Here is a 24807-nt window from a genome sequence, read left to right as displayed (position 1 = left end):
CCGCACGCGGTATTTACCTTAGCTGCGATGAGTTGTCGTCTGCTCGGCTGCTTTCGCCACTGAAATTCCTATAAAACTAATTAAACCTTTGCTGAATTTTCCAGCAGAAAATCTCCCAATGTTTCTCGATGTGCGAGAAAAAATGAAATCATCTCTAGGCTCAGACTTCGGTGATAATCACACGCATGGCTCGAGCAGCATGCATATTATAATGTCCTTTCAGTTCTCACAGGAACAGTTAACTAACTGGCTGGTTCGTTTCTCCACAGTTGGACCTCAACGACGCTATAGCTAATATCTAGCTGGAGGTCAGCCGCTGTGATCACAATGTTCACACACATTTCCGTTGCATTGTACAGAGCATTATGCTTTCCGTTCTGCACTTGACACCAGTTCAGAGAAGATTCCCCGAAAATTTCGCTCTCGTCTTTCTCGTAGTCGAACTCTCTCCCCAGCTAGGTTCTTTCGTTCTCCACGTCACGGCTTTTTTCGATCAATAGGAGCGTTCCGCTTATTTTGTGGAAACTCTTTCTACCAATCACAAGGGTCCTACCATTTAACTGCGTCAAAATCTCGGCACTTAACTCCTTCCCAGTGCGTTTCCACCAATCGGAAACGCCTGCTCCAGACATCTAAAAAGTTACAAATGTCTATCATGTGTGTACCACTTGCAGTTCACGTGATCGAATGCATCACTGGTTTTGTACATCCTAGCAGTGGCCTGTAAAGGCTTGCGTTACTGAATACAATGTCAACAAGACTGTGACCTATGTGGGCGCCACACCGTCACTCACTATAGTGAACCGTCCGTTGCTGCCTGTAGACGCCGCTCATCATAACGTGGAAGTCCAACTCATTTGCGGCGGCGCGGACATTGCTTATTGAGCCGTGCTTATGGTTGGCGGCGAATTTCAATTCGCCACACATGGCGCCAGTCGGAAACTATCTCAGCGCGCCATCTCCAATTACGTCCATTGGCGAGGATACAACACTCCTCCCCTCTGAACCTCCTCACCATTGTCGTGTAGTGTCGGTTGTTTCTACGACAGCGGGAGGAGGGAGGGGTTCGAGGTGTGAATGCAGCAAGCTATGAGGTAACAGGAGCCGAGTCGGTAGCTGGTGTCGAGCCCCCGCTTGTGCCGCAGCACTGCCTTGCGACCGCCCTTGAACGCCAGCTTGAAAACGAGGTGAAGGGCACTCTTCTGCACCTGACAATGGAGCGCAAACTTCATGGTGTTCACCCCCACCAGCGTTGTGATGTGGGATGGCGACCCCTTGGTGACTGTGGCGTCGAGTGGACCATCCCGGAAGACATCTGAGGTCTACTCGGTGCTGGCTGAGGTGTTGGATCCAGGTCCATGGTTTCAGGGCCTGGAAGTGGTGACGCAGGACCACGGGTCGCTGGATGGAGTGCAGGCTGCATCATCCGAGCAGGCAACAAATCTGTAAACAAACACTCGGCAGCAAGACCAGGCAAATTACAAGGGCGAAGTTGGTTTCGGTGCAGTCGTTGCAAAAAACCTCTAGACACTGTACAAGAAAGACGGATCTATCTAATGATTTTACAATACTGCCGCGCTCCAAGTTCTTCCGTCTGCCGTACAATCTGGAAAAAAATGGGTGATTAGCTTTATACACTGCCTAAGTGGGCGGAATAGCCGCCAGCCGCCTTTTGGGGGTGCAGCAGCTGAAGTAGTTTGCGATGAAGCTGTCTATGGAGACTCAGCTGGTGAAGGGCTGTTGCGGAGATGGGAGCGGTAAGAAGAGAGGAAGAGCAGCAATGCTTATTTCCTCGTGTGGTTGGTGCGTAGCTTGTCCATCCACTGTTTGAAAATGCGCATGAAGCGCTTCACTTCTCCATTTGATAGAGTTTGAAAAGTTGCACTTGTGAATGTGACGAATGACCTTGGTTGTACAAAAGTACTCCCGCTGACAAAAATTGAGGTCCATTGCCAGTCACTAGCAACTCTGGAAGACCTTCAACGCAAAATATGGACTACAAAGACTGGAGTGTGTGACATGTCGATGTTGAATTCATGGGCACGACGGAAGGAAACTTGCTGTATGCGTCGACGACAATCAGCCAACGAATTTTCCAGTGGGGTCCAGCAAAGTCCAGATGAATGTACTGCCAACTCACTTGTGGTTTTAGCCAGTCAGATCAACTTTGAGAATGGGCTGCCAAGCATGGCACTGTGTCGTCATCATACCGAACTAAGTGCAGTGTCTGTGAATTAACTGTCTCGTATGTATCACTCCCCAGTGACCCTGTAGCTGAGTACATATCTCTCGAGAGCCTTTGAGATCACCATACGCGATTGTTCTGATCGAGCGCGTAGCAAAGTAACACCTTGAAGCACTGACATGTCATATATATATTCAAAGCATCGGAGGACCTCCAGCTAGCGATTGTTTTCATTGAATGAGGAAATCCTGTGCGGTCATAGTGCAACAAAATCTGCAAGTCCGGGTCCACTGCCATTGTCTGGGCGACCTTCCGGTGGTCTAACAAAAACTGGTCCAGTACATTTAAATCCTGTGCATTGATGTGACAACATGATGCTTCCGAAGTGTCAAAGTCTGCATCCAATCCTATAGTAAGACGCGAGAGCATGTCTGCATTAGCATGCTTGGATACGGGCCTGTAAATTATCTTCTGCTAATAATGTGAAAGAATAAGAGCCCATCGTTGCAATTTTAGTGCAGTGCGGTTTGGAACAGGCTTGGCCAGGTTGAAAAGTGACTGCAGCAGTTTTTGGTCAGTGGATAAGTAGAATTTCCTTCGATACAGATATTGGTGAAATACAGTCACTCCATAAATGATTGCAAGAGCCTCCTTCGCTATCTGCGAATAATTGGTCTGAGCCGTGTTGAGAACTTTGGAGGCGAAAGCTATTGGTTTATCTGCAGAACCAGTTCTGTGTGAAAGTAGCGCGTCAATGCCGTACGAAAATGCGTCCGTACCAAGACATCTGATTTGCCAGGATCGAAATGGTTCAGATAACGATAGCTGAGCAAAGCGTCGTTCAGTTTCTAAAATGCAGTGTCACAATCGTGGGACCACATGAAAGGTATATTCTTGCGTTGAAGACGAAATAAGGTTGCTGCGAATAGGACTGCATTAGGAATGAAGCGCATGTAATAGATCAGCTTCCCTAGTACTGATTACAAATCAGGGGGAGTCCTTGGAGGTTTGAAGTCACGAAGAGCCTGCAAGTGCAACTGCGTCGGATGAACACCTTGGGGATTGATCACATGACCTAAGTACTTAGTCTCAGTCTGGAAGAACACACACTTGTCTTTGTTACATTCGAGGCTGCTTCTGACAACACTTTGAACAGGGTACGCAAATCACTGAGGTGCTCTTCTGCCGTGTGGCCTGATATCACAATGTCACCCAAGTACATGAAGGCACAGATGTAGTTAAAATATCCATCACTGCTGGCTGTTCACCTCCAACTGCCCAATAATACTTCCATCACTGCAGGCGACTAACTTCCAACTGCCCAACACGACTGGCGATTAACTTCCAACAACGAGTCCGACCAACCACAGAGTCTCTTACAAAGAAAGCGCAGTCAGAGATCCAATGCAAAGCGCTACACAGCGCAGCCAACACAGAAGCAGCCCACTTACACAGACAGCGTTGATAGATCGCTGGTGCAGATGAGCTACCGAAAAAGAGGACATTCTCTGCAATGGAACACACGTGCCAATCTCTGTAAAGTATTTAAACGGGATTTTGTACAATTTCAGGAATTTTATTTTGCAATTTTTTTCCAAATTTTCGACAGTTTTTATGTTTTTGTATAGGAATATTCAGATAAATAGAAAGCTCATCAGAACTGAAAATTCTTAAGATGTATTACTCTTCCGATTTCGATGCACTGCCGGCCGTTGTGGCCGTGCGGTTCTAGGCGCTTCAGTCTGGAACCGCGTGACCGCTACGGTCTCAGGTTCGAATCCTGCCTCGGGCATGGATGTTTGTGATGTCCTTAGGTTAGTTAGGTTTAAGTAGTTCTAAGTTCTAGGGGACTGATGACCACAGATGTTAAGTCCCATAGTGCTCAGAGCCATTTGAACCATTTTTTTGATTTCGATGCACTAATTTATGAAGGTCACCCACTGCAGCGGCTGATAACAGCGCTATAATAGCCCTTTAAATGCTCAGATATTTGCACCAATTTTTCTGTACAGACGATGTTTTTGCAGACAAATCGTTGCATGTAATGGATCATCAGCTGAAAACAGTCTGCAAGTGAAGAAATTAGTAGAGCCCCGGGTGTTTATCTGTCGCAAACACATCCTGTGACTGTTCATGAAATGAAATCTGCAGGTAATCAAAGCGCAAATCGATCTTAGAGAAATATCAACCCGCTCCTAAGCGGTCTATGAGCTCATCAGGTTGCGGCACTCGAAATGAATCAACCACTGTCTGCAGTTGTGCAGTGGTGGCGAAGTGGGTGATGGAGTCTGAATCTGTTTCTCATTTGCTACCATCTCCGTATGGAAGAACTCCTTCATCAGTCCCGTAAACTAGTTCGCTGACTACGTCTATCAATGAACAAACCGAATTAGATCAAGCGGTGGTGCCACAGGTGTTTGCGTTTGTGGCGCCACTAATTGTGAGGCAGGGAAATGAGCGGTTTGAAACGGTGGGTTTGACACGATAAACAAATGTAAATACAAACACACAAGAAATTCCAAAGCTAACTTATGAACTACGGCAACACAGAAAGCAAATAGCAAAAACGAAGAGCATGTCAAGGACACGTACAGCACTGTTGTCAGCCACTGCAACGGGTGACCATCGTAAATTAGTACATCGAAATTGAAAGAGAAATAAATCTGAAGAACTTTCGTTTCTGATTAGTTTTCAGTTTATCTGAATACTCCTTTACGAAAAAAATAAAATAAAACTCCTTCTAGTGAGCTTTCAATTTATCCTCGCTGCCAGAGGAGGCTGCTGGCCCTCGTAAGACCTGCTGTGTCACGTGAGGTGGCGTGTGCTCCACAGCCTGTCTTTCTAGCGGACCTCGTTTACTCACAAGGGAACCTCCCCATCGCACCCCCCTCAGATTTAGTTATAAGTTGGCACAGTGGATACGCCTTGAAAAACTGAACACAGATCAATCGAGAAAACGGGAAGAAGTTGTGTGGAACTATGAAAAAATAAGCAAAATATACAAACTGAGTAGTCCATGAGAAAGATAGGCAACATCAAGGACAGTCTGGTCTCAGGAGCGCCGTGGTCCCTTGGTTAGCGTGAGCAGCTGCGGAACAAAAGGTCCTTGGTTCAAGTCTCCCTTCGAGCGAAAAGTTTTTCTTTATTTTCGCAAAGTTATGATCTGTCCATTCGTTCATTGAAGTCTCCGTTCACTGTAATAAGTTTAGTATCTGTGTTTCGCGACCGCACCGCAAAACCTTGCGATTAGTAGACGAAAGGACGTGCCTCTCCAATGGGAACCGAAAACATTTGATCGCAAGGTCATAGGCCAAGCGATTCCTCCACAGGAAAACACGTCTGATATATTCTATACGACACTGATGACGGCATGTGCGTCAGATGACAGGAATATGTTGTCGACCCACCTAACTTGTACACTTGGCGAATGGGTAAAAAGATTCTTCTACGTTGCCCGATCTAGGTTTTCTCCCAAAAAAGTGATGAAAACATAAGAGTTTGTCACATAAACTGCAACAAATGGGTGCAACAGTTTCACAGTCGCACAGTTTTCCCTGTGCTCTGCCAAAACATATGTTTTTAACGTTTTCAAAGTTTTCCGTGTGTAGACCGTCAAATCCTGCATATGTCCAAGCAAATCTGAACATGTCCTGGAATTTTGGAGAGAGAATTTGATTATGTGCGAGTGCCTGAACTTTATAAATTGTCTGAAAATAAAAAATTAAAATGTTCTCTTTAAGGAAGACTTGAACCAAGAACCTCTCGTTCCGCAGCTGTTCACACTAACCACGGGACCACGGCGCTCAGGAGTTCAATTCACCATTGACGTTGCATATCTTGCGCATGGACTACTCAGTTTGTATATTTTGCTTATTTTTTCATAGTTACACATAACTTCTTCCCGTTTTCTCGATTGATCTGTGTTCAGTTTTTCAAGGCCTATCCACTGTGGCAATTTATAACTAAATCTGAGGGGGGTGCGATGGGGAGGTTCCCTAGTCAGAACTGACGTGAGAATGACATGTCACTCGATGCGCTGATAGCAGTCGGCAACTTTGGAGGCGTAATATTGATTTCGTCAAACTGGTATTTTGCTGTCCTTTGTTACAACATGCGTGTTATAGCAGTACGGCGTTTCAAGGGAACACAGAATTTAAGATTCATCACAAACTTGTCGTCCTTCGTACGATTTCTTACAATTAAATGTCATTTAATGACGAATCACGGGTAAAAGTGTTCAGGAAACCGTAATATGAATGAATTTGTTGAGGCTTGTGTGTGTTCGTCGAGGTCTCGTTATTAGGGACGATACTCACAAAGTGAACGGCAGGTTTATATCCTGCTACATGTCAATAAAGAATATTTTTTAATGTTGGGCTCCATAAGGTTCCCTTTCTGTGCAGCCAGCGTGGAATATAAAATTATAAAGAATGTAGCAACCAGTCGCGGAAACATAATTTATTTATCTTGTTGCAAGTCGATTTCGACTGATATCAGTCATCTTCGGTGCATTTTTCTAACCAATACATGCCATAAGTAGAAGTACTGTCCTGCTATGATACAAATCTGCCAAGGACACTACTTCTATTTATGGCATGTATCGGTTAGAAAAATGCACCGATGATGACTAAATCGATTTGCAACAAGATAAATAAATTATGTTTCCGCGACTGGTTGCTACATTCTTCATAATATATATATTCATCTTTGCGTTTTTAACAAATTCTGCGACTTTATTGTTAATGAAATACAATATGTTTTGCAATATTCGATATTATTTACGTATAAGAGCGCACTCGATCAGGACTGAGTTCTTCGATTTTATGACTTCTGTCTGATAGAATGTAAGGATGAAATTGCTGTGAGTGAAACGGCCAGCATAGACATTTCTATTCCTTGCTTGTCACAAGTATTTGGCTGTTTATTTCCGAACTCTAACGGGTTTTTTTGTACACAAAGCGAAATCAGTAAATGAGTATAACGTGGGCAAGTAAATTCTATGTTAGTTTGTTTTCGTAAAGATAAGACTGCAGCGATTAATTCTGCCACGTACGTAAACTTACGACATTTCTTTTGTGACTGAGATGAGACTAGTATAGGGTGTCGATTCGTCCCGTTTTTCCCGGGACAGTCCCGTTTTTCACCAAAATGTCCCGCTGTCCCGAAAGTTTTTTTGGGGACGCTCAAATGTCCCGTTTTTTTATGATTCCGCTTGGCTAGAGTATTTTACGCTACTGGTTGTTTGACTTGCTATTAACTGCGCAATTATTTACGCTAGGAAGCGTGTGATGACTTGCAGCATACCCCAAACATGTACTGAACTGTCAAAAACCGCAAGTAATTTTAAACGCACTGTAGGTTACGAATAACAACAAAGATTCTTCTCTTCTAAATCGATCCACTGAATCCGTCCTTTCGGTCCAGAGACACTCTACACCACTGATACTTGCTCTCTGGCTTTCGTCACCACACTACTGATGTTTTGCACTGTGCAATCACTGTTTCATTATGCCAAAACGAAAGTGTAATTTTAACAGCAATATAAAAAACGAGTTTCTTTTTATCACTGGTAATGGAGAAACTGTAGAATGTACGTTGTGCAGATCAAAATTTGCTATTGGTCATGGTGGAATATCTGACATTGTGAATCACATTAAGACGAAGAAACATCACATGAGTGATCAAACGAAAAGAGCAAATAAATGCGTGATTGACTACTATGTAAACTTAAAATCAGTAACAGAAATGAATAGGCAGTTGGCAGCACAAGAAGCTACGTTTGCATTCCACAGTGCAATGCATAACCATAGCTTTAAGTCAATGGACTGTACTACAGCAGTTGTTAAAAAACTTTTCAATCCTAAATTCACATGTGGACACACAAAATGTAAAGCAATCATTTCAAATGTTATTGCGCCGTATGCATTTTTGTAATGATTGATACATCGAATCATCTGGATTTGAAGTTGGTTCCTCTCCTTATCAGGTATTTTCACCCTGAAAATGGCATCACGGTGAAAGTGCTCGAATTGGTTAATTTAGCTGGAGAAACTTCAGATTTACTTCATAATTACGTGCTGGAGGTTTTAAAGAAATATGATCTTGAGGGAAAGGTGATTGCAGTTTCTGCAGACAACACAAACACCAATTTTGGTGGTAAGCAGAGGAAAGGAAAAAACAATTTGTTCTATAAACTGCAACAGAACACAGTGAATAATATAATAGGTGTTGGCTGTCCAGCACATGTGGTGCACAATTCCTTACAAATTGGCTCAGATTGCCTACCCACCGACTGCCAATTAATTGTAACCAAAATCTTCCAGCATTTCCACATATATACAGTAAGGGTTGAATCTCTGAAGTCATTCTGTAAGTTTACTGAAACTGAATACAAAACTGTACAAGACAATGTGGCCATCTCTGCTACCAGCATTGGAAAGAATTGTAGAGATATTTCCTGCTTTGAAATCATATTTCATTTCCCTTGATAAGTGCCCTGTTATCCTTAAACAATTCTTTGATAATCCTGTGTCTATTGTTCTTCTACATTTTCTTGTTAGCCAGCTAAAGCCTTTCTCCACAACAATTAAATGAATTGAGATACAAGAAATCACAATAGTGGAAGTTTATCAAGAAATAAACAAATTATTGGGCAAATTACAATGTAGAAAATCTGAATGATTTCTCACCTCCTTTGTACATGAGACCCTACGAAAGCTGGAAGAAGAGGGTGAAATTGCTGTAGAACAATTTCATATTTATGCTGACATCTTCTATGACTCTTGCATTGAGTATATTAAAGAATAGGGTTTACCATTTCTCACACCTTTTAAAGCATTTGACTGGGTTAATACTGAAAAGGAGCAGCTACAGTGGAAGGATATTCAGGACTGTTGTGTTTTTGTTAAAAGTATAGTGCCAAATTTTCCTGTTGATGAAGACAAACTGTTCGATGAATTTTCATGTGCACAGAACTTCATAAAAAGTGAAGAAGGAGACAAAGAAAGTGTTAGTACAAAGTGGTGTAAAATATTTGCTTATTTCAAAAGTAAAAACATTAACATGAAAAACATTACTCATTTGGTGGAGTTTTGTCTGGCAATTCCTGGGTCAAATGCTGCTGTGGAACGTGTGTTTTCATTAGTGAACTCTTTGTGGTCAGATGAAAAAAACAGAATGAAAGTTGAAACAATGAGGGCCTTGTTCATTGTCAAAACACACTTTAATGGTGTATCGTGTACTGACTTTTATTATACAATTTCAAACGAAGATGTACTTCTTGATAAAGTACATAAAAGTGAAAAGTACGGTGATAGTGTGGCAGAATAATTGTAAAAAGTGATTTGGGATCATCTGAGTGCACGTTGTAAAGGTAAACTTGTATGTGTATTAAATTTAGTCAATACAATATTTATGTCACGTTTTTTTTTTTCTTCATTGTCCCAGGTGTTTCTCTAATTTACTTTAAATGTCCCCTTTTTCAATGAAAATGAAATGGACACCCTAGACTAGTAACGCCATCTATTGGTTCTTTGATGCACTACGAAGCTGGCAGCGCCATTTCTCGCTTGTTTGGTGTGCTATGCCGTGATGATGGTCGCAGTAAAGTAAACATATGATCTACTAAGTTGACCAGACGCCTAAAATATTAAATAACAATATATTTTTTTATATAAAATGAAGATGTAGGGAGAATGGAAAGGATTACTGATGCCAGATGCATCGGTACATTAGGAAGAATCAGAGGTGATGAGTGAAAATGTCTGCCAGACCAGGACTCAAACCTGGGATCTACCACTCGCTAGGCAGTTTAACCCGTAGACACTGTGTTTATCGCACCTGCGCGGGATGTCTCTGCGCACCTCTCGGCCGACCCTCGTTCCCAGCTAGCGGCACCTATTCACAGTGCTCGCTACGCTGTTGTTCCCTTACGAGGTATTGGGCATCTGCACTGAAGAGGGTGAATTAGTCGCCCATCGAGGCGAAGCAGTTACATGAATGTGTCTGTTCTTTCGAACACGTTGCCCGAAGCTTCGCACAAGTTACCTGTGAAAATCCCATGAAAATTCTCTAGTCGTTTTGGAGCTTAGCGTTTTCAAACAGATAGAGACGACAGTTTTACAGTTTTTTTATTAATATAAATGTGTTGCGATTTCTGAGAATTTGTAAAATTAGAAATGTAGGAGGAGAGCTTAATTGTTGCGAATGGAACCAGTGACATTTATATTCTTCCCTGTCACAAACATTTAGCTGCTGTTCTCTATGAATACGATGCGTTTTCCGAGAGCCCACTTACACATGGGACGACATAGTGTCTGTCACACTCGGCTTACTCGAAATGTGGGATTGGGTTGGGTTGTTTGGAGGAAGAGACCGAACACCGAGGTCATCGGCTCGTCGGATTAGGGAAGGACGGGGAAGGAAGTCGGCCGTGCCCTTTCAAAAGAACCATTCCAGCATTTGCCTGGAGCGATTTAGGGAAATCACGGAATACCTAAATCGGGATGACCGGACGCGGGTCTCGAAATTTGCTGCGGACACTGTGACGTCCCTTCCCTCCTCCACTCGCCGGGAGGAGACGCGACTCGTAACGAAGTACGCCCCCGACGGTATGATGTGGAACAGCACCTGTATCTCTCGTATGAACACAACTCCGCGCGTGGTTTAGAAATATTCTGTTATCTGCCCGCAACATTCTTCTCAGCTTGTGCGAACTGGTAAACTGCAATCGTTTATTTTTATTTTTATGCCCGGTTAGTTCCGTGAGGAAATAAAATTTGATTTAATCTTTACGGTCGTTTTTTACATCATACATAGCTAGGATGAACTTTTGCTGTCTACTATTCCGTTGCTGTGCTGTTGCTACGTCAAGTTATTAACAACGGTCCGACGTAACTGCACAGGTAACTTATGTTGGAATAAATGTTTTTTAATACGCCGTAATACTGGTTTAAACTAATCACTTTTCACTGTCCATTACTCATGCACTCACTTAGCCACTTAAAATGTTTGAAGAGTCAATCAGCTTGCATTAATACACATTGTATTGTCCGTTTAATGAGTTAGGCGACACGTAAGATTTATCATTTGACTCATATTTTATTGCTCTTTCTATAATTAATTGTTTGTCCCAACAACACACGCACACCGATATATAATTCAAGATTAACTTCTGTTCAGTTCAGTAATCGTGACGCTGACGACAACTTTTGACTAATCGGCGTACTTGTCTTTCTTCGTGTCTTCGTTTTATTGTGTTCTACTGAAGACAACGAATTGTTTTTCTGTCGTTGATCCATTTCTCTCAAGGTTTGTAACTGTTCATCAGTACGAAGGCTAAGTCCAATAAACTAATATCACTCAACTGAAGTCTAACACTCGTCTTACTATACCGTCGCTTTGAGAACGGTAAAGATTAACTTTCATCAGTCGAATGACTGAGCAATACTTCAGCCTCTACCTCACGAATTATCAAACTTCCAAAACTGAAACAATCTAATAGCGTTCGCGTCCAGACAACTATCGCTAAAGTACTCTAGAGCGACTCAAGAGCAACTAACTAACAGAACATTTCCATATCTGAGTTGCATTGTAGTCGCACTGAATTTCCTTTTGGATGCGGCTACAACTCTCTTCCTTGGTAAATGTTATCTTTGACTGAATTACTTTCTTGGATTTAACCGTCGTTCATATGATTTTGAATTTATTCTATAGATGTTTGATAAAGAATCTATGATGATCCTTTCCTTTTATCTCCCCTTTTTGTGTGCTGTTCCGAGTATTTGAATAATGTAGGTGTTAATCAAAATACAGGGTGATTCAAAAAGAATACCACAACTTTAGGGATTTAAAACTCTGCAACGACAAAAGGCAGAGCTAAGCACTATCTGTTGGCGAATTAAGGGAGCTATAAAGTTTCATTTAGTTGTACATTTGTTCGCTTGAGGCGCTGTTGACTAGGCGTCAGCGTCAGTTGATGCTAAGATGGCGACCGCTCAACAGAAAGCTTTTTGTGTTATTGAGTACGGGAGAAGTGAATCGACGACAGTTGTTCAGCGTGCATTTCGAACGAAGTATGGTGTTAGACCTCCTGATAGGTGGTGTATTAAACATTGGTATAAACAGTTTACAGAGAATGGGTGTTTGTGCAAAGGGAAATTTCTGGACGGCCGAGAACGAGTGATGAAAATGTAGCACGCATCCAGCAAGCATTTGTTCGCAGCCCAGGAAAATCGACTCGCAGAGCTAGCAGAGAGCTGCAAATTCCACAATCAACTGTATGGAGAGTCCTACGAAAAAGTCCTACCTGAACGTCAACTACCCGAGGCGATGGATCGGCCGCCAGGCAGCCCGTGACAGAGCACTTCATCACTGGCCTCCAAGAAGCCCTGATCTAACACCCTGCGATTTTTTCTTATGGGGGTATGTTAAGGATATGGTGTTTCGGCCACCTCTCCCAGCCACCATTGATGATTTGAAACGAGAAATAACAGCAGCTATCCAAACTGTTACGCCTGATATGCTACAGAGAGTGTGGAACGAGTTGGAGTATCGGGTTGATATTGCTAGAGTGTCTGGAGGGGGCCATATTGAACATCTCTGAACTTGTTTTTGAGTGAAAAAAACCTTTTTAAATACTCTTTGTAATGATGTATAACAGAAGGTTATATTATGTTTCTTTCATTAAATACACATCTTTAAAGTTGTGGTATTCTTTTTGAATCACCCTGTATTACCAGTGTAGATTTTATCGTCAATAGTTGCCGTCAGTGTCAAGATGACTCGTTGCTCTACTTTAAGTTTCCACAAATTTTGTTAATTGGAGTTTTCTGTCCTTGGGGCGTTACAACATGTACAGTACGTGTCATTTTGACGTCAGTCCTGAGTAAGCCAAGCTTGTCACGAACACTACCCGCAACTAGCGAGTACAGGGTTATTATAAATGATTTCACAGCTCTACAATAACTTTATTATTTGAGATATTTTCACAACGCTTTGCACACACATACAAAAACTCAAAAAGTTTTTTTAGGCGTTCACAAATGTTCGATATGTGCCCCTTTAGTGATTCGGCAAACATCAAGCCGATAATCAAGTTCCTCCCACACTCGGCGCAGCATGTCCCCATCAATGAGTTCGAAAGCATCGTTGATGCGAGCTCGCAGTTCTGGCACGTTTCTTGGTAGAGGAGGTTTAAACACTGAATCTTTCACATAACCCCACAGAAAGAAATCGCATGGGGTTAAGCCGGGAGAGCGTGGAGGCCATGACATGAATTGCTGATCATGATCTCCACCACGACCGATCCATCGGTTTTCCAATCTCCTGTTTAAGAACTGCGGAACATCATGATGGAAGTGCGGTGGAGCACCATCCTGTTGAAAGATGAAGTCGGTGCTGTCGGTCTCCAGTTGTGGCATGAGCCAATTTTGCCGGCCGCGGTGGTCTAGCGGTTCTGGCGCTGCAGTCCGGAACCGCGGGACTGCTACGGTCGCAGGTTCGAATCCTGCCTCGGGCATGGGTGTGTGTGATGTCCTTAGGTTAGTTAGGTTTAAGTAGTTCTAAGTTCTAGGGGACTTATGACCTAAGATGTTGAGTCCCATAGTGCTCAGAGCCATTTGAACCATTTTTTTGAGCCAATTTTCCAGCATGTCCTGATACACGTGTTCAACCGTTTCTTCGCTCACTGCAGGCCGACCCATTGATTTCCCCTTACAGAGGCATCCAGAAGCTTTAAACTGCGCATACCATTGCCGAATGGAGTTAGCAGTTGGTGGATCTTTGTTGAACTTCGTCCTGAAGTGTCGTTGCACTGTTATGACTGACTGATGTGAGTGCATTTCAAGCACGACATACGCTTTCTCGGCTCCTCTCACCATTTTGTCTCACTGCGCCCTCGAGCGGTCTGGCGGCAGAAACCTGAAGTGCGGCTTCAGCCGAACAAAACTTTATGAGTTTCTCTACGTATCTGTAGTGTGTCGTGACCATATGTCAATGAATGGAGCTACAGCGAATTTATGAAATCGCTTCAATCATTTGTAATAGCCCTGTAATTTCACTGAGGTTGCAGAGCGCGGCGAGTGCGTGTGACGGCGGCCTGTGTCAGGTGTTCCAGAGCTCAGCCGAGCTGCGGCGCAACCTGGACCCGAACGTGAGCTACGGCGAGAGCCACGGCCACAACACGGCGCTGCACTACGCGGCGCGCCACGGCATGAAGCACCTGCTCAGGACCTTCCTCAACGACCTGGCGGGCAACCCCAACAAGCGCAACGCCGCCAACGAGACGGCGCTGCACGCGGCGTGCACGCTGCCCGCGGGCAAGCCGCTCAGCGCGCAGGAGCGGCGCGCCGCCTGCGCCGCGCTGCTGCTGCAGTGGCGCGGGGCCGCCACGCCGGGAGGGGGCGCCGAGCGCGTCGACCTGCGCGCGCAGGACCAGGTGCGTGCCACTGCTGCCAACTGCCCGCTGCTGCCAACCGCCCGCCAACAGCCTCCAACCCCGTCCTTGCCTGACGCGGAGAATCAAAGGGGCGGGATATAGCTTCGACCATAGATACTAGTAGACTGGCCTTGCTGTGCAGAAGCTATAGGGCTGGTGTGGCTCCAACATAAACCACGTGACTGTTGGCAAAACGTGGCGGGATTTCAAATGAGCGGTCTGCCATCCTGTGTTTGAATCGTATTTTACCCACATTTCTCAATTGACTGCCAAATGCTACCAACAAAAATTACTTTTTTATGTGCGAAAAATTATGTCAGAACTACATTTGACCTGGATTTGTTCACAGTACCATTTATAAAATCTAAAAAATATATCGAAGGCCCATCTGGTGGGTAGCAGGACTAAATTACTATAAACTATCAGTTAAAGTAAAATGTCGTAAAAATTCTTTTAAACAGTAAGAGTGGGCTCGTGTCAAAACTTTAAATATTGGATTCGCCGCGTTTTGAGCTCTAGTCACTTATAAAAGAAAATGGAATATGGGAATTATGTCAACTATAGGTCCCAAAATTGTCGACTTTAGGAGCAGGTCTATTTTAGAGTATCAATTTTAGGTGCACTTCAAAGGTTCAGTTCCTACTATTTTTACAAAAGTTTAAACTATCAGTTTAAAAAAAAATGATATTTTAGATGAAAGGTGAGACTCTGAAGTTTCAGAAAATAATTTTGGAACCTACATTTATTTAATAGTATTAGAAGGTAGAAAAAAATGCTCTTCATGTGTCGACTACAGGTGCTCTTACCTTACTATAATCTCACTTGTATATACAAAAAGGCGCGTATGTGCAGATGGCTTAAAGTTTTTCCGTTTCAGGGCCTGTATCCAAAACTGTCTTCGGTTTTCATCCTTAGGGAACCTATGAGTAGGAACGAGAAACACTTATACTTACTTCTGTAACCGAATTATCACAGATACTTTCCAAAATGTAATGTGAGTCTGACTTTACAGGCATCACTTTCAACACTTTAATTTACGTGATACTCTATTTCAAGTGTAAAAAACATATAAAAGTCACTTCAGCAGATTTCAATAAACGTATCTGCATTATCATAGAAACACACGTGAAATGTAATGCCATTTCGCCCGACAAAACGCTGAGTACAGCCATAAGCGCAACACGAAACAACCATGTTTTGCCAACATTCACGTGACTTTAGCCCAGAGATGTTGGAGCCACGAAAATGACGTCGGGGCCAGTCTATTATAGATATAGCCATAGAGTAAATATCTCTGGAGTGAGCATTCACATGCGCAGAACAGATTTTGTGTTGTCAAAATACATTGCCGGCCTGGTCACGTGATCTCGGGCCGTCGTGTGTTTGTCCGTATAGCGCCCTGTATATTTAGAATGTCACTACATCCCTAGTACAGACGGATTCTTTTCGTACGTGTCGTGGATTATTTATATATGTTGCGCAGACATTTTAACAGTATCCATTTGGTACCGGGAATAAACCAGCTACATAACTTTTAAGGGCAAGTGATATTACATTCTGCTTCTTTGCGATAGGTGTCACAGTTCAGATGCATTCGATTTTTGGTAGTTTTCGGTATGATACGGCACTTAATAGTACTGCAGACCCTGACGTACATTTTTGCAGTGATAGTACTGCAAAACGACTTGACAGTACACTAGTACTTTTGCAAGTCTCCGAAAAACACCAAATTTGCCACACATTTGCGATTATATCCCTGCTAATTTGTACTTTTTTCTTGTATTTCTGCGTATTTATTTTCTCGTTTTTGCTACCTAAAGTACAATTTTTCTTACTGGTGGCACTTTGATGTATTTATTTAACGCATTTTAAGTACTTGCTCCCAGTTTATTAAATAAATAGTAGACTGAGTAATCTATATACATAATCGACAAGTCACTGATAAATGCATGGAGGATAGTATTTACTGAAACAACTAACCATTCCCTTTCCTGTTCCACTAGCAAATTTACGAGAGGAAGCGATTGTTTGTAAGCTTTTGTACGAGCCGTAATATCTGTTATATAGTCATAAAATCGTAGAAAAATAGGTCTACAGATCAAGCCTTAATTATAAGGCGTTTCGAAATTTTTAAACAAATACAGTGTCTCTTACTAATATGATAACTATAATTAGAGCTACATGGTATGTACCCATGAAAAGTTACTATCCCTCCTTTCACATATTTTTCTTTGCATCCGTAGCAACAACAGTAATTCACCCTCGCTATTATACTATCAACAAACGGCGAAACACAACAAAAACTCTTGATACTATAAACTTCAAACGCTGCAGAAAGCACACACGCGCTGCGAAATCCCGAAAACACGTGACAATCCTGGTTTAATGTTGACAACATGCGCAGAACGCAATGCTCATCCAGAGATATTTTTCTATGGATATAGCAAAGCCTTCTAGATACAAGGCCTACGCACAGCGGCCATATTGGCACGTGACGTCACAAACTGTTGGCCTTCTTATCTGTAGTCGGCAGTCATGTTGGCGTGTATGTTGTGTTGAAAGTGTGTGCCACGTGAAAGTGATATATATGTCATAAAATATTCGCCTACAGTTCTTCGTAGTATGGGATACAAGTGTTGAGTTCCCTTTTGCCAGGGAAATTATAAATCCCAAAAAGGAATGAAAGTGCAAATGTGTTAAGTTGAGAAACCGCTGGATTGCAGCTATTCCCAGACAGGAATTTGTGTCTATGCATCATTCAAGCTTAAGTAAATGACAAAAAAATTATACCATGTATTGCACCGTATTTGCCAATTGTTTTTAAAAGTAGTTATGTATCATACATCAGTATAATTTGTGTCTTAATTCTGGACCATTGCTGTGAGGTTAATACGAAGCAACAATATTCACACAGAATAGTTAGATTAATTAGCATGGCTCGAAAATGTTTAGTATTTCTTATCATTCCTACCAGATTACTGAGTTTCCAGTACTTTTATTTGGAAGAGCTACAGAATGATTTTGTTCAGTTTTACATATACAACTATTCGGAAATAATTTCAATTTGAGTAAACTACCTTAGAAAATTGCTTTAATGAATTCAGTGTTCGACAGATTAAGCAGTATAGAAAGCAGAATATCGATGTAAGTGCATTGTGATTAAATTAGCAGCATTCTGTGACACGAATTTCAGTCAAGGATATAGGAGAAACAATCTTTTCATGTTTAAGGTTCCAAAGTTCTTGAAAAACATGGAAATAAATTATTTTTTCGGGTTTTTTTGATTTATTAAACATTATGTCAGGAGTTGCTCCATCTCGTCGAATGATTTGAGTTTCGTGTGAGGTCAGCAAACTTTGAAGTGGAGAGGAAAATTTACGAAAATAACCAGGGAAACAAATTCTTAAATTCTGTAGGAGCTCCAGCTGCTTTATTTAAAACCGAAAACGTCTGCTTGTTATTGCAAATTTGCCTATTTTTTACTGCAAGAAAACGTAGCTCCTGTGGTAAAAGACAGAATTTAAAATTACAGTTTGTATTCAAGCCTAGAAACGCGTATTTAAGGCAAATCGTCAAAATAATTTTACATCTTGAAATAACATAGGGTAGTTTTGTTCAGTTACTTTACACGATGATATAAATTTCCATACTTTGATTACAAGGCCATGTAGAAGAGGAAAGCACGAGAATCCCTATGCGGTCTCAGCTCTAAAGCTCGTGAAGTTCATGTAGCTGCAGAGTGCTTAATAGGAGCATTCCGATACAGACCTGGCCATCAGTATGTGACGTCACAAGTGTGTGCGCAAGCCTGTAGTCTAGTTGGTGTTGGATATAGTCATTGTCTAATATAGCAGTAGCGACACTTCGCCTCGATTTTGTTGCCTACCGCGCCAGCAGCGCCCCAAGCGGCCAATAACTTAAACTGTGAGTTCGGTGTGATCGTGAAAGCGAATAGTAGTTGTTTATTTTGATTTCTACAATGGTTTTTACAAGTGGGACGTTTTTAGCGCAATAAATTGCAGCAACAACAGGAAGTAGACACCACAGCTGTCTTTTTTAAGGTTTCCTAAGCATCCTGAGAGGTATATATCATCATGTTACTGAACTGTATCGTCAGGATTCACTTGCAAACTACATTTGTATTACTGATTAATGTTTCGTTTTAGGAGCAGAAAATAGCTAGTTAATAACAGACGAGAAGACCTTATGAAAAAAGACCCAGTTTACCTGTATAATAATATTAGTTTTTGTTTGCTACATATCGAACAAAACCAGTTCATGAACGCAGACAATAATAAACTCGTGTGGAATGCAGTACCCAAATTGTTTGACATCCCAAATAAGCCACCGCAACTGACGATGAAGAGGAAACGGCCACAAAGATTCGACAGTCCATCTAAAGCTGTAAAACAGTCCTATGACATAGAAGCAGCCAGTTCAACTCTCTGTGTATCAGTGCCAGGTTCGTGTGAATCGCCAACACAGACCTGCTTTGACGATGAAGTGGTTAGATTAAGTGCAGTTATTCGCGTCTTACAAAAGCGTAATGTTTGGTACGTATTTCATTCACTTCTGTTGCTAGTCACTTAATTTTCCTTGCTTTTATCGTGTGATATTATTTTGTTAGCACCTTGTTCACTGACAGATTGTTTGAACATTATTCAAATATTTGTTTTTGCGTTAAATGTACTGTGATCAGCTCACTATAATGTTTTCAACGTATTTCTCCCACTATTTAGCAGTTGCATGTCCCACTTTGAACAATATAAAGATGAAGGTCGTACTTGTGGCAACAGGCGACAATGACAAACACGGTAGGCCTACAGAACGATAAATGAGCAGTCGATCGGTTTTGCATATAGAGGTACGTGTCTGTGCTTCTTAGGTGTGAATCCGTGTATTTATATTCTTTTGATATCAATGTGGTAAGCTGCAATTCTATCCAACGTGACACATGTTTCTTCACGAATGTGTTGTAGCTTGCCACTCGATTCATGTATTTTGTTCATACATATGCTTATTTTAGAATCATTTTTAGAAACATATATGCCTTCTGATACTACACAAACTCTTGGAGGCAAGAAAATAACTCAAATATTTCGTAAATTACTAGGAAATGTATGCAAAACAAACATTATGCTTACGACACGTCTGACGTTCACCTCACTCGCCGCTTGGAGTGCTAGTGTCGCTCCTTCTGTCAAACGGTGACAACTTCTACAGCAGTGAGTGTCGCGACTGTTATGTTAGACTGTGATATAGTGATGGGAAGAACCGACCGGCTAAAACCGATACCTGTATTTTAGTTCTGAATAACTGGTATTTTTCGGTATTTGTGTTACCTCAGTTATAGTACTTTTTTTCTCATTTACTAATAACTGGCTAAAAAATAGGCACATCAATTTGCTGTAGTAGCAGTGCTGATACTGTTGGTTTTAAAATAAAACTTTTTTAAAAATTAGTAATCTTTATTCGTAAAATTACAATTGTTTTGAAATATAGGATTATTACAGAAACTGGGAAAAGTCATCATTAAAATCTATCAACGAACACACGACATAAGACTCGATACACCACTTCTGAGACAATGCTGTACATGTTGCCATATGGCTGGCCTATTGCCCAGTATGCTTGTACGTGCAGAATGAAAGATTTGCCCCCAGCTGGTCTATACAATGGTTTCCTGCAGTTGTCTTCGGACATTAGTTACATTGCAGAATACTGCCATCCCTAGCTGGGAAGTATTTTATGAAATTTGGAAGCAATAAACTTCAACGCTCCACAAGGTTTAAAAAGTTAAAAATGGGAGGAAACACAACAAGCTTGCGACGCGATATAAGGATAAACTGCACTGCACTCTGTCTTCAGGCCACAAGTGGCCCATCGGGACCATCCGACCGCCGTGTCATCCTCAGGTGAGGATGCGGATAGGAGGGGCGTGTGGTCAGCACACCGCTCTCCCAGTCGTTATGATGTTTTCTTTGACTGGAGCCGCTACTGTTCAGTCGAGTAGCTCCTCAATTGGCATCACGAGGCTGAGTGCACCCCGAAAAATGGCAACAGCGCATGGCAGCCTGGGTGGTCACCCATCCAAGTGCCGGCCAAGCCCGACAGCGCTTAACTTCGGTGATCTCACGGGAACCGGTGTATCTACAGCGGCAAGGCCATTGCCATATATGGATAAACCGTCCACAATATTCCTTGGAAGAGAAGGTAACTTTAATATATCTATAATTTTATTGAAGTGCTACATAAACTTGAGATAATAACTGAACCCTTCACTTTGTGGCTGCTTCACGGCGAGCAATTGATACCACCCAAAAGTGATGGTGCAGGCAAGTCATCAACTCGTGACCTTTTCTCTCCCTGTCGCCACACCTGTCTCCTTCACCTTCGCAGCTTTTTCTGGAGAAAATTAGACAGATTTCTACCACACCCTAAACCCCATATTGACTTCGATGTCCCACTCCTTTGCCTCCATTAAAGAATTTCGATCTTTGTCCAAACTCTATGTATATTACTGAAAGTAATAGCAATAAAAAACCGAAAATCGGTATTTCAGAAAGCGGTTATTTTGAGTATTTGTAACATTCACGTCAGACTGGAGACGAAAATAACGGTGTAACCTAAAACAGGTTGTTTCAGCGATAATCGCCATCCCTAGCGGAAGTTCTGGTCTAGGATGTCACTAGTTCACAGTGAGGATCAGTTCACACTAGGCATTAACGGAACGGAGTGAACCGTCAGGCGACGTCGTCATCAAATGGCTGAATATGAGCATAAGACGGAACTCAGCAAGACCTCAGTTCTCTTCGGCCAGTACCGAACGCTAAAAGTGAAGTTGTTATGAGCAACCATCAGAGATATAAAAAGTCGTATCATTGGATTTAAGGAAATAATACGATAAATTAAACTACATAATGGATGTTCTTAATCAGTTTTGTACCTTAAACAGCTGAAAAGCGGGATAATATTTCAAAACACTGACATTTAAATCTAGCGAAAATATATACGTTTACAAACAAATCGTAGCGAATAACTTCATTAACGACTGTAATATTCTTATTCAGTAGCGATTACTTTTTCACTTAATAAAAGGTTATTTAATGAAAATTGCTTAATCAATGGATACTCACAGTGTAACTGTCTGCTCTGCTCAGTTATTGAAAAACCAAAATCATTTTTCGCTTTCAGATATGTGCTCTCTCTTATGGAAAAACACTCAGATGAAAAAAGTATCCAAGCCCTCTTGGAGTATTTGCAGTTTGTCTCGAAAACAAAATAAAATAATAAACTAAAGACCAAGAAGATGCAAAAGCACAATATACACTACTATAACTTGAGTGATTGCGACAAAAATATGTTAATGTTCTATGTTTGCAGAACGACAACATAGTTTCCGCCACCAGCTTCAACGATAACGTTTACTTGCCAAGAAAACTTCACGACGTCGTCCTGTTCCATACCGTTGACAACCTCCCACTTGAAATGCAGCGTGGAATATCTTGACATGACGTTCTTTCTGTCAGGAGCGAATCGAACTTTAATCATCCAAAGGGAAATTTTTTAAAGTACAACATTTATTAATAATGAGGAGGAAAATTTTTAAAAATGGGGGCCCTTCTAAAACCAGGGTACGTGTATTAAAATAATTATTAGTTTATCGGCTTAAAAGAAAAAATTGCATACCTGTTTCTATAATCGAGAATCGCAATCATACGTGGATCAGTATTACATATATATTTGTCTCTGGCATCCACTTTAGGAGGAAAATATGAATTCTCGCAGCATGTACTATGATGTAATTGTGAAACTGTTTTCTGGGCATGTGGAAAGAAAGAGTATCTTTATTTAGCATATGAGATGTTGCTTACAAAAAAAATGCTTTCGGAGTTCGCATTGTTGCTTGGAGCGGAAAAAAATAGAATGGTTACATTTTCCAAAGTTCTGGGAAAGATTCAGCACAAGGATTTTTACAGTTGAAAAATTTACCATCATTGTTTTTATTTAAAGTTCACGCTCCACTGCTAACATGCTAACTAGCTTCGCTCAAGAAACTGCGTCACTTACAGAAAACAGTAGGCAACACAAAGAAAGATGACAATAACATTTTTACTTTTTACTCACACACAGTCTGTTCCAAACTGTCCAACAATTTATCGGGTCTTTGATCTTGACCGATGAGTGCTATTCAACAAAGACTGAGACTCAGTTTTTCCTGTAGCTTTCGTGTTAGTTCCCTATCTTGACCTGGAATGTTAAAAAAGAGCGGGTTTTTATGTGTAATATCCAAAGGCGGCAGCACTCTCCTATCGGTAGATTGGCACTAATGCTCTATTTCCAGAATGAAATGAAACCGGACCAAGATTCGAACTCAGAAGTTTTGCAAAGGTCCCAAGTTTGAGTCTCGGTCCAGTTTCATTTCATTCTGGAAAAAGAACATTAGCGCCAGTCTACCGATAAAAGTGCTACCACCTATGGATATTTAACATAAGAACACAGTTTTAATCTGCCAGGGAGTTTCATATTTGCGCACACTCCGCTGCATAGTGATAATTCATTCTGGAAACATCTCCCATCGTTTCTTCCAGGAGTGCTAGTTCTGCAAGGTTCGCGGGAGAGCTTCTCTGAAGTTTGGAAGGTAGGAGACGAGGTACTGGCAGAAGTAAAGCTTTGAGGACGGATCGTGAGTCATGCTTGGGTAAGAAACTACCCTTCGAGAAGACCAACTTGACGCAGTCACTTTAATGGGATTTCTCATGCAGTGAAGGCGAGCGTAGTCGGCTGCGTCTACCCTTCACGTAGTTAAAATACCCACCTGATCGACGGCTATCCTACCTAAGAAGAAGCCTGAAACTGTACATCTCCTGCAGCGATTACGATCTTACAATTAAATAATGGAATGAATAATGAATGTCATGTAAGTCTTTAAAAGTGTAGTAAGTCTGCTGTTGGCCACTCTCGAACGACTTTCTCTTTAATGGCGTGAGTTGCAACATTTTTAAAGTTGGTGTGAAAAAAATTTTAAAAAAAAGGTGGTAGGTCACTTTCCCGAGAAAGACAAAGGTTCCGAGTTCGAGTCTCGTTCCAACACACAGTTTTAATCTGCCAGGAAGTTTCAATGCTCTGTTTTGTAGACGCTCTTTGGATTTCACATGCCAAAGAAAGGAGGTGACGCGAGTGGAGCAGTACGCCACAGTAAAATTCTGTGTTCGTATAAACCATACAGTCACTAAAACTTATGAAAAGCTGCAGCAAGCGGACTTTGAAGATGCACTACCTCGTGCAACACTGTGTAGGTGTTTCAAGAACTTCAAAGAAGGCCGAATTGTCTGTGCAATGCAAGATGGGCATGGCGCTCCGGCTTCTGCTGTGACTGATGTCAACATCAACACAGCTGCTGTGATTGACCGTGAGGATCGGCAGTTAACATCACGTAATCTGAGTGAAGTGCTGAGAATTTCGTCTGGCAATGTCTAGGATTCTGCGTTATCATCTCCATACGATCCATGTTTGTGGCTGTTGGGTGTCACGGCTGTTGACTCCCGAACAAACGGCGGTGTGTGTGTGTGTGTGTGGTGTGTGTGTGTGTGTGTGTGTGTGTGTGTGTGTGTGTGGTTTGGGAATCTTATGGGCGTCCAACGGCGTGGTTATCAGCGCCCTAGCAATGATTAAAATAAACGAATGTGGATAAGAAGGAAAACTGTAGTACACGCATGCACACGAAATGACCACGCAATTACTCTATCGCCCAGGCACTCTCACATGCACTAAAACCAATGAGGCGGCAAGATAGCTAATCAGGAAATTAAAACAGAGGGAAAACAAAACACAGAAGAGCTAAAAGAACAGCACAGGGATGTGACTGGTTGACCACTTACAAAAAACGTGGGTTAGCCAGCCATCCTGTGGACACATTAAAAACGTCTCCCCAAAATCTTGTTAAAAACATGGGACAATTCACAAAACTTTAAAACGCGAACCACATTCGTTTGATCATTGCATGAAATAGACTGCAGATCCGCCGGCAATTCCGCTGCAGTCTGCTGGTCAGCAAATAAAATGCAGTCCAATAAAATGTAGTGCACCGTGATCTGCACGCCACAAGCACCACACATCGGAGGGTCCTCTCGCCGGAGTAAACATCCATGCGTCATAGGGCTGTGGCCGATGCGAAGACGAGTAA

The 24807-nt window shown here is 42.0% G+C and overlaps 1 protein-coding gene across 3 annotated transcripts in view; it reads left to right on the top strand.

Annotated features, from left to right (window-relative positions):
- The window catches only part of LOC126092311 (ankyrin repeat and IBR domain-containing protein 1-like), a 564318-nt gene that overhangs the window by 264598 nt on the left and 274913 nt on the right, over window positions 1-24807 (top strand). For all 3 annotated transcript variants that reach the window (XM_049907838.1, XM_049907837.1, XM_049907836.1), the window contains one exon: window positions 14292-14621. In XM_049907838.1, the coding sequence (XP_049763795.1) occupies window positions 14292-14621 (330 nt within the window). The remainder of the gene's footprint in view (window positions 1-14291; window positions 14622-24807) is intronic.

This window comes from Schistocerca cancellata, chromosome 7 (assembly GCF_023864275.1).
Source record: "Schistocerca cancellata isolate TAMUIC-IGC-003103 chromosome 7, iqSchCanc2.1, whole genome shotgun sequence".
In the NCBI taxonomy this organism is placed as follows: Eukaryota; Metazoa; Arthropoda; class Insecta; order Orthoptera; family Acrididae; genus Schistocerca; species Schistocerca cancellata.
Note: the sequence above shows the minus strand (reverse complement) of the source record. Positions and strands in the feature narration are given on the sequence as shown.